Source organism: Triticum urartu, chromosome 5, assembly GCF_003073215.2.
Source record: "Triticum urartu cultivar G1812 chromosome 5, Tu2.1, whole genome shotgun sequence".
Lineage (NCBI taxonomy): Eukaryota > Viridiplantae > Streptophyta > Magnoliopsida > Poales > Poaceae > Triticum > Triticum urartu.
Genome location: NC_053026.1, coordinates 628444448 through 628455609, shown reverse-complemented (window position 1 = coordinate 628455609; position 11162 = coordinate 628444448). Strand labels below are relative to the sequence as shown.

The 11162-nt window shown below is 46.8% G+C and overlaps 1 protein-coding gene across 1 annotated transcript; it reads right to left on the bottom strand.

Moving 5' to 3' along the window:
* Positions 1-4881: 4881 nt before the first annotated feature.
* Positions 4882-10301, bottom strand: LOC125511387. The gene is made up of 12 exons (XM_048676739.1): positions 10036-10301; positions 9620-9946; positions 9321-9464; positions 9101-9184; positions 8961-8998; positions 8817-8858; positions 8577-8624; positions 7861-7956; positions 6917-6970; positions 6298-6381; positions 5377-5510; positions 4882-5160 (listed from the first exon to the last, which is right to left on the bottom strand). The coding sequence occupies exons 1-12, from the start codon at positions 10182-10184 to the stop codon at positions 5077-5079; spliced, it is 1284 nt and encodes a 427-aa protein (XP_048532696.1). The 5' UTR covers positions 10185-10301; the 3' UTR covers positions 4882-5076.
* Positions 10302-11162: the final 861 nt, after the last annotated feature.

The following is an 11162-nucleotide window of genomic DNA, read 5'->3' as shown; positions in this document are numbered from 1 at the left end:
CAATGGCAGTCTCGGGGACTACACCCAATGGGTGCACTTAGCGTGCCCCCACTGATTCAGATTCTCAGACCACAGTCGACTGCCCGCAGCCAACTATGGTCTCGGAGACTACACCCAGTGGGTGCACTCAGCGTGCCCCCACTGGTTTTGGTTCCACTCGGCGTGGCCTGCCCAGTTCGAGTTGCAAAAAAAGAGAGAAAAGTTCCTATTCTCAGACCACAGTCAACTGCCCGCAGCCAACTATGGTCTCGGGGACTACACCCAGTGGATGCACTCAGCATGCCCCCAGTGATTCAGATTCTCAGACCACAGTCGACTGCCCGCAGCCAACTATGGTCTCAGGGACTACACCCACTGGGTGCACTCAGCGTGCCCCCACTGGTTTTGGTTCCACTCGGCGTGGCCTGCCCAGTTCGAGTTGAATCGACGCAAAGAAACATACAATTTCAAAACAGCCACATCCCAGTGGGTGATCAGACAAGAAATACGGTCGATCGGAAATCAACTAATCTGGACATTGGCTTGCAGAGTAGCTCCGGCACTGAAGGCTACCTGACTAGCCTCATGCACCATTTTCATTTGCCCCATCACAAGATTCAACTGAAGAAGAGCTTCATTGGTAGCAGTCGGTGGATCGTTCGGAGTTTGATATGCAGTAAAAAGTGATGAAGGCAGAGCAATCGAAGCAGCCGCCGGATCTGAAGCAGAGAGTTGTATCGGCGCAGCAGAAGTCTGAGCAGCTGATCCTCAGAGGCAACCAGTCGACAGAGGAACAGCGAAGGTGATGGTGGTTCGAGCCGGATCTGCCGATCGCTCGACCGTCGTCCCAGGCGTCACAGTCGACCGAAGAACCTGGGCTTCAGGCGCCTTCCCGCCCAGTTCCTTATCCTTCTTCCTCCTCCCTCTCAGCGGTACTTCTTCTTCATCGTCCGCGAGCACAACAACGTCTCGTGGAACTGCAATAAACAGAGAAAGCCATAAGGATAACTAACAAACCATCCAGTCGACCTAATGAATTCGAATCGGGCAGACTTAATGGCTTTGGAGATAATGGCGTCGTCAGCTTCCTCGTCGGCCGGAGCCTTGTCAATATCCATATCAGTCGCAGCAGAGGTCGGGCTATACAGGTTCATCATCCACTCGGTCAGAACAAGGAAATCGGTCGGAACAAGAAAATACGAGAAGAACGTTTACCCAGAGGCAACAGGGACGTCCATCTTGATTCTAGGCAAGGTCTTCCGAGTCTTCAAAGGATTAATTTTGGGCTGCTTGGTGACCTTCTCAGTCAGTTCTGGAGTCGAGGACCGAGCGCGCTTGTGAGGTGGAGAATTCGATGCCACAGCTTTTCCGCGCTTGCTCGCAGGATCATGGCGCAGCTTGGATCAATGCTCAAAACGAGGCGGTGAGTCGGCCACTTCCTCATCGTCCGACTCATCGCTCTCGTCTTCATCATCGTCAGCTGGGGACTCCCACTCGCTGCTCTCCTCGGCACTGTCCTCGCCCTCTTGATCTTGCTCCAAAGCTTGTTCACCATTGGGCATTGAATACATCTCCGTGTAGATCTGCAAAACAATGGATCGATCATAAGTCAGTCGGATCAACAATCAGTCAGAAAGTACGTTCACAAACTCAGTTATGGTGACCAGACCTTGTCTGGCAGGTTGCTGTTGCTGAAAGGGACGACTCTCCTAGAACCCCTGGGGTTGTCCTTGTTTCCGGTGATACCCATCAACCACTCGGCCACTGTTTTGGCCTCCACCTCCTCCGGATGAACCCGAGCAGTGTCACCGGCCCCAGAGTACATCCACATGGAGTGGTCACGAGCTTGGAGAGGTTGGATCCGCCGACTGAGGAACACCTCGAGCAGGTCAATACCAGTGACACCTTGGTTGACCAGTTGGACTACTCTCTCGACTAGCATGCCTGTCTCTGCCTTCTCCGCAGCAGTCACTTTCAATGAAGATGGAGTTTGAACACGGTCAAAAGAGAAAGGGGGGAGCCCGGTCGACTGGCCTGGGGTCTCGATATCCTGGCAATAGAACCATGTCGACTACCAGCCCCTGACCGACTCCGGAAGAGTCATCGGGGGAAAAGAACTCCTCTTCCTCTTCTGAATGCCCAGGCCCCCACACATCTAGATAACGTGAGTCTTCTCGTCGTTCGAGTTTGCTTTTTTCATAGTTTGGGATCGGATGGTAAAGATGTGCTTAAAAAGACCCCAATGCGGTCGGCACCCCAAGAAATTCTCACACATGGAGACGAATGCAGCGAGATATGTGATGGTATTGGGAGTAAAATGGTGGAGTTGGGCACCAAAGAAATTCAGGAAACCTCGAAAGAAGGGATGTGGTGGAAGCGAGAAGCCGCGGTCGACATGAGTGGCAAGCAGAACACACTCACCCGGTCGCGGCTACGGCTTTGTTTCTCCCCTCGGCAGACGCGCAGATTTATGGACGATCAGCCCTAACTCGGCCATATCATCCAAGCGAAGATCGGATCCAGTCTCCTTGGATCCAACCCGACGGCAGCCCCGAGCGCGATGAAGACCCCCGATTCATCTTCTTGTTCTTCGCCGCCCCCGTCGCCTTCTTCGCACGCTCTAGCACCGCCGTTTTGTCCTTCCCCATAGCGGCGGAGCAGCGGCGTCGAGAGTGGTTGGGCTGGACGGAGTGGAGATGCGAGGGGAAGAAGAAGGGGAATGGACGCACACAGTGCAAATACCTCGGCCTCGTCGCTTTTAAAGGCCTGCTTTCGAGTGGCTGATGCATGGGCTCGAGCGATCCTGTCAAATCTCCCCAACAGTCGCGCACGGGATACATGGCGAAAAAGGTGGCGCGGAAATCGAAACATCCTATTTATCCACTCCACTAACCATGGAGCGCTCCGCCTGGCGCGATTCGACCAAAATTTCGAATCCCGTGAAATCCGAGATCCTGTACAAACGATCACGCCAAAGATTTCATGTCGGAGATGTCACTCGACGGATGTCATTGTATAAACCAGTCGGCAATTCCTGAATCGATCAAGGCGATTGAAACGAAGCTGAAGTTCTAACAACTGGCATCCACCGGGAGATAAAAGCAAGAGCAAAAGCAAGATCAACTCCATCCTTCTTTTTCACTCAAACCTCGATCCATTCGGGGGCTAATGATGGGGACACAAACCTGGGGTAGGGTAATAGGCCTGACCTATACGTCCTACCTAAGGTCCTTGTCCTAAGAACAAAGAAGTTCAAGAATCAGAAGAAGGGATCTAGCAAAGGTGTCGAGTGAAGTCCACTCGACCTACCATCCACTCGGAGACCTCTCTTTATTCAGGTCACTCGACCATGAAACCACTCGGCATATAAGAAGACCTAAAGCCACTCTACACAGCAACAGTCGGATATTTACTCATATATTTAATGATCATTTGTAGCACTTCAATACAGGCGTTACCTATAACGCCACCTCTTTATGTACATTGAATCCTATGTAACGGAGGGGAGCTGGGGTCCTGGCGCACTCTATATAAGCCACCCCCCCTCCTCTGGGACAAGGGTTCGCACCCCCTGTAACACGCACGCTCATAATCCAGTCGACCGCCTCCGGGCTCCGAGACGTAGGGCTATTACTTCCTCTGAGAAGGGACTGAACTCGTAAATCTTGCGTGTACAACTCTTTCATAGCTAGGATCTTGCCTCTACATTCCTAGCCCCCATTCTACTGTCAGACTTAGAACCACGACAGTGCATACAAGGCATGTGCGAGAATCGAGGAGGCTGAAACCATCATGTGGCTATATGGACGCCTCGGTTTTCAGGATATTTATTAAGATAAGGATCAATTAAGATGTTTGGGGTTTCGTGCGGGATTAATGCGAAATGACATCATGGCGGTTTATGAATTTTGTGAGCTGATGTCATGGCGGGTCACATCAAGGTTTATCCACAAGTGATGCAAGATTTTGACAAGACAGAAGATTGATATGAACAAGTTCCAATCAACCTGGGGCATAATGTTGGAGATATAACTACTGGGTATGAACCGCTCAGGAGGGGCCGGGTCATACCACTGGCGACTTATCAAAGAAGATGGCGGATCATACAAAGCCCGATGATGGCCCAAGACCCAGAGGCAACTTGAGGCCCAAGAGGGTGAACCGCCATATGTGTATAACTTATTTTGTAAGGCAAGTGTAGTTAGTCACCGAGACGGACACGTTGTGTATGAGCCGGCCGGGACTCTATGAGCCGTTGGGCGTCTACCTGTGTATATAAAGGGACGACCTGGCGGCGGTTCAAGGCAAGAAACAAGAGGTCGAGAACTAGGTCAAGCGTATTCGCTCCCAGGTAATCGAAACCCAAGCAATACAATCCCAAACTGGAGTAGGCCTTTACCTTCACCGTAAGGGGCCAAACCAGTATAATTCGATGTGTCATTTGTCCCGTTTAACCCCTTTAAGCTAACCTAGTTGTGATGGCTTCACGACTAAATCCTTCCGCTAGGACATCTGCCGTGTCAAGTCCACGAGGGTTTGAAATCCAATTCTTTGTGCGACTAGCGATCCAAAATGAAGTGTCAAGTCCACGAGGGTTTGAAATCCAATTATTTGTGCGACTAGCGATCCAAAATGAAGGTTTGTGTGACTAGCCATTCAAAATAGAGTTTGGACGGTCGACTGTTTAGAAAGGTGAGGCTGGCCTAATTGTACTACAAAAGAGTCGGTAGGGGTGGTAGCACACCTTTTCTCCAAATGGCGTTTCACTATAAGGAAGGATTTGGAGGTGAGATTTGTCTTAAGTCCAAGTGCCATTTGTTGGTTGTGACGGCTTTCAATTCCCCATGCGTTTGTTAATGGATGAGACTGATCTTTTGCCTCTGTTTTTTAAAAGAAAGAACATGCCAAAGCCAAGCAGCTCATACACAAGCGGATATTAGAAACTCATAAAAACAGTTGCACCATCATAACGTAACATAGATTCTAGGTCACAGAAACAGAGTGCAGTACAAGCAGCACCAGATTTATTTTTTTCCTTTTGTTCCAGCAGCATCTTGTTTCATCAGAAAACCGTCTCTTGAATCACAAGTCCAGAAGCTAGGCGTGCTCAACTTCTTGCTTAGGACCTTCCAGTTCCAGGACAGTACCGCGCGAGCCAGCTCCAGCCTTAGTCACTGACGCCTGCACTCCCACACAAGTGTATGTCACCGGTTAATAGTGCGCAAGACAGTAGTACACCTTGCCAGATGATGCATACTAACTATATAGTGCTGTGCCAAGACTGTCCAGCTTACTTCATATATATACAAGAAAGGGACACTAAGAACTGCAATGATCCATTGCGGAATGTTATATCAGCGTGGATAAGAAGTAAGGAAATGAAACCTGGTTTCTTACCAGACATGCTTCACCAAAAGCCCCCCCACATGTCCGTTGCATTTTTGGATGAGGACCTTGCTCGAAAGTTGCTTCTTCTGTCCTTTGATGCTTTCTGAGGTTGGAGATTTTCAAACTCACAACCTTACTTGTGCCTGCCCAAGAATTAATAATACTCTTAAGGATCACTGAATTATGTATTCCCTCTGTAAACTAATATAAGAGCGTTTATAGAACACTAAAGTAGTGATCTAAATGCTCTTACATTAGTTTACGGAGGGAGTAGTAACTAACACCATGGCATAACATGCCTTGGCTCAACTTTTACAAGGATCCAAGGTGAAGAAAGAAGCTTGTGCACCCAAGAATCTCAACTTATTCACTTTCATTACTCTCTTCTGATGAGGAACGTTTATTTTATTTTTTTGAGCAGGACCTATATATAGTGTTAAAAAATGACTGCTTCAAGTATTGTGATGCAGTATAAACATGAAAGAAAAATTAGCCCCTCCCATCCAAATTTAGCCCTGGAAGTACCATGAACGCAATATAATGTAAGCAAAACAACCAAAACAGCTAACAGATACTCCCTCCGTCCATAATATAAGAGTGCTTTTTACACTAGTATGGTGTCAAAAACGCTCTTATATTACGGGACAGAGAGAGTACTTGATAGACAAAACAATGTCTTCCACATCGTTCAAAAGGTAATAATTTACAAAGGAACAAAGTGGTAAAACGACAGCAGAAAGCAGCACAGCCAGTTCTATGACAGAACAAATGAAACTGAAACATGGCTTATTACATAATAAATATTATCAGTGATGCATGCATCTACTTGACTATACATTTGGTATGCTCGCAACTAACAATATTAGGTATGAATTGAGCAGATGATTTTCACCCTGATACAGAAACAGCTGACACTGTTCAACAATTTACCTGCATTTTTCACTGCCGAGATCCCAGAGTTTTCAGCATGGCTTGAAAAATTAACAGTCTGTGAGACTGCAGCAACAGGAGCACCTGCAGCAACGAGTTCAGCAATTAGAAATGCAGCAGGTACAGGTGCTTAAGGTAGTGTAATGAACACCATCAAAGCATGATGGTGTTGTTGCATAAGACAGGTACAATATGTGAATGGAAAATTAAAATATTGGCAATGAAAAGCTTAAGGGGGGGAATTGTTCCCTGATGTAGGATACTAAAGAGTAACTTCTGTAACTATGGGCAGACAATGTGCATATGAACAAAACAATAAATCAACTATTAGTGTTGGGACCATGAATCAAACAATAAATTAGTAAGTAATGCGATATAATGAAGACATGCCAATGGTTACAGGCACATAGGTTATAAACTGGAATTGGTTAACAGATTTTTGGAACATAAGAACAACTGCATGCCATCAACAAAGAAAATATCATTATGATGATGCATATAGCTCATGAGTACATTTGATACACTATGATAATGAAAAAAAATCAGCGGTTAACTAACAAGGTGGAAGTTTGTCAAAGTTTGAAAAAAATATTGCATGCAATTCTCACAGTTGAGATACCAGATATTTTAGCAGGAACTGTCAATGTGGACATAGTCTGCGAACCTGGAGCACCTGCAACAGATCCAGCAGTAGTAAAGGCAGCAGGTAAACATGCATTCATAAAGGGCAAAAAAATAACACGAGCCTTATGGTAAGTGTTATTAAGAATTATAATGTAGCTAAAACAGAAAGAGAAGCAATCCATTAATAAATGATAGATTGAACAACTCAAGGGAAAAAACTTTCCACTGCAGATCTTTTAAAGTAGATGCTATAGTCAGGGGAAAACAATGTACATAGGAATGAGAAGGTAAGTAGTGAAACAAACTGTTGCACGACATGGTTTTACATGGCAATAGGCACACAGCACAGACACGGCCTGGTATTATACATTGTGAGGCCCATGTGAACTATATCAAGTAAAACTAAGTGCCTTAAATTATAATGTGCTTCCTCTACGACACTGGACAATATAAAAAACAAGAACGTTGGCTATTATCTGTCACATATAAGATATATTTACGAATTCCAAAAACACACCTCCTCATTATTGTGGCTAGTCTCAACTAGGTTATGGCCATTATTACCTCAGCAATATATATATTGATGGATAATTGTTGAGATATCTCAACCACTGCATATCGTCACTAAATTAAATACTCCCTTCGCTCACTATTATAAGATGTTATAGATATTTCAATATGGACTACATACGGATTGAAATGAGTGAACAAACCCACTATAACATGTCTACATACATCCCAGTGAGAAAAAAGTTAAAAACATATTCTAATAGTGAATGGAGAGGGTATTATCATCAATAATGAATATAACCCCTTCATGCATACATTTGGTGATTTCTAACAGCAAACATACCCTGCTGCTATAGTGTAAGGTCTGCACCCAAGATGATGGAAGTTCGTCCTGGTTGGGGAATGAACAAGGGTGATAAACCAACATACCTGAATTTGTCAATGAAGAGGTCCCAGACCCAGAGTTTTTAGTAAGATCTGTCGAGGTATTCGACATGGTGTACGAGGCTGTAAGACCAGGAACACCTGCAACCAGTTAAACGGTTAAAAATGGCAGCAAGCAGCCAAGCACTGATATAATGCAAACAACATCATCAAGACCGACAGAGAATGCAGTTCTGAATTATGTGCACATCAAACAAACAAAGAATGCGGAGCAACCAACGAAAGAATGACAGATTTGAAAAATCAAAGGACAATGTGTTTTTACTACAGATACTTCAAAGATAACTTCTACAAGTAAAGAGTTGGTAATTTGCATGAGAACAAAACAATTGGCTGAGGTACTAATGGCCATAAACTAGTAGAGGCACAATACAGGACTATCCAAAGTATAACCTAGTGGAGCACTTTAAAAGCAACAAACAATCAAAAAAATGACTGAAAGATGATACTAATAAAATTGGTGAAGCAAGAACAAAGACCTGGTTCAAACATGCAAATGAGGCATGTGCACATAACTAATAGGGCTACGGTCTCCAAATCATTAGCTAAAATTGTGAAATTGAAAGAGAAGGGACTGCTCAAATTGGTTTGGGAAATGCTGTGCAAACATAGCCCAAAAGGATTAACAAATTAGATGGGTAGTGGAGACCCCATATAATAAGTAGGGACAACGACAAATGAGATGGGTGAGCTAAGGTTACCTTCCTTCCCACTTGATTGAAGTTCCAGACCAGCTTGCAAACTTTCATCTGAAGATGACACAAGTTGAACAGTTTATATGCATATACATGATCCAATCAAAAGAGTGAACCAGTAAAAATAAAAGGGCCTCACAGCTTGCTGCCAAATATATCTGGATTGACAGTAAGTCGAGCACAGTAATAGATGTGCAAAGTGCAAAGTAAACAAGACAAGGACACAAGGGCAGAGGCTAGTTTTACCAATAAGATCTACAAACCACTTCCTTGTCTTCTCTGTCAATCCTGCCACCAAAAACAGTAACGATGGCTTTTAGCATTCAGATTTAGAATCTACACGGAAGTACATTGCTTAATCATAAGATGCTTGTAAATAGGGCATTGTACCACTATTTAACTTGCGACTACAGGTCGACGAACGCAGCCTGCAAAACATGGAACATGTGCTGAGTTGGTCAAGAAAGAGCCAGCAAGAACAGAATCGAGGGACGCCTTGAATTTGCCATGTTTCAAGATCATATTTTTACCCCTTTTTGGTCCTAAGGTAGATCTTGGCCAGTGTTTTAGGTCCTGGCAGGTCTTGTTCCTTCACATGACGCCTCCGACGGTACCTAGGCCAAGCAAGATTGCAGGGCAATCAAAGTGAGTTACAGTGAAATCGACAGCCAAGTTTTACACATTTCCAAGAATGGAATGTATCAAGTGAACATGGGCGACCAAACTGATAGAGTATGGAGCCGGAATCACCTGAATCCGATGGGAAGCACATCATGCGGCATCATCGGGCCGCCCGGCAATAGGACCACGTTTCTCAACTCTGGAGCCTTATAAGCCAAGTGTTGGACGATTTGAGACGCCTTGCAACGAACGCGCTCCCAGTCCAGCGAGGATCTGCTTGCACATATATGTGTGTAACAGTACAGTATTAAAGTTGAGAAGATGTAAAGATGAAAATTTTGGATAGGAACTGAAGATGGCTTGAAAATTGCAGTAATCGACAGACAGGCAGACATGAACTGAAGATGTGATCGTCTAGCTAGTGCTACCTGACTTGCTCCGAATGGAGAATGGAGAGGACGATGGAGCGGATCCTAAGGCAGTCGAAGGAGACGGAGTTGTCGTGCTTGAGGTACCGTGTGTTGTACTTGTGGTTGAAGTACTTGAGGTTGCGGTCGGGCACGCCGGCGACCATGCTGGCGAAGGCGGCGTGGTGCATGAGGAAGTGGAGGAGCACCTGTGCCTCGTCGCTCTGCGGATGCGTGACCGGGCGCAGGAAGCGGGAGACGTAGGCGACGGCGTCGTCCCACAGCCCCTGCTGCACCAGTCGCGACAGGTGGATGACGCTCATGTACGCGTCCGTCTCGTTGAGCAGCCTGCGGGTGATTGATTGATTGGGCAATGGCGGCCGCCGGTGAGCGAGCGAAGCAGTTTAGGAGGACGGAGGGGGTGGGGATGCACGTACCCTCGCAGGGCGTCGCGGAAGCCGTGGAGCCAGAGGTAGGTGGCGAGGCGGCGGTGACGGCACCGGCGCACGCAGCCGTAGTCGACGGGGCCGACGGACTCGCCCAAGTCGCCCACCCAATCGGGGATGACATCGACGGAGTCCCCCATCGATCGACCACGGTGCCGGCGAGGTTGACAGGACAGCGGCGGGCTGGGGATTTGGGGGGAGCGAGCAGACAGAATTTGTTTGTTTTAGATGGAAACAGGAGAGGGGGGAAATATGTAGAGGAGGCAGCCTCACCACCGGACTCCACCTAGCCCCAACGCCACCACCCCACCCCACCCCCACCCCCCCGCCCCACCCCGCCCAAACGCTGTGCATTTTTTAAAACGTCCCTCTACTTTTCTCTGAAACGTTCCCACCACGCCACCACCCCACCCACCACCCGCCCCCGCCCCACCACCCACCCCACCCCCCCGCCCCACCCGCCCAAACCGCATTGCATTTTTTTGAAAACGTCCCTCTACTTTTCTGAAAACATCCCAACGCCACCACCCAACCGGCCACCCCACCCCACCAGGTGGCCAGGTGTCCTATGCCACCCCACCCATTCGTTGGCTACGTCCGCGCCTCGCTCGCACAACACGTGTCCCATGTATGTGCTCCTGACTCAAGATGGCAATGGGCCCCGAAACCCGCGGCCTCGCGGGTTTTTACCCGATTAGGGGACGGGGATGGGCGTCTTTTTAGTCCCGCAAGACTACTGTTAGGTAAAGTATAAAACCCAACACGTTTCGCGGGTTCAAACCCGTTTCAATCATTCCTAAACCCGAAACCCGTCATCCCTGTCAAAATACTACAATAAGCGTATTCGAGGATTACAATCTTGAGAGTGATGATGATCATGGACAACCATCTTGCTCATTCTCTTCTTTGCAAGCTTCATTTCTTATGTCACTCTTCAATGAATGTGTTGCTCAAAAATGGCAAACATCTTTTAGGATGAAATCTGAGCTAGAATGTTACTTGGAAGATGAGCTAATTCCATTGTTCAAAGATAAATTCAGTGTGTTAGTGAAAGTGCAACTATCCCTAGGTGGTTTTGGTAATTCATAACAACATATAGCTCATTGAGCTAATACTAT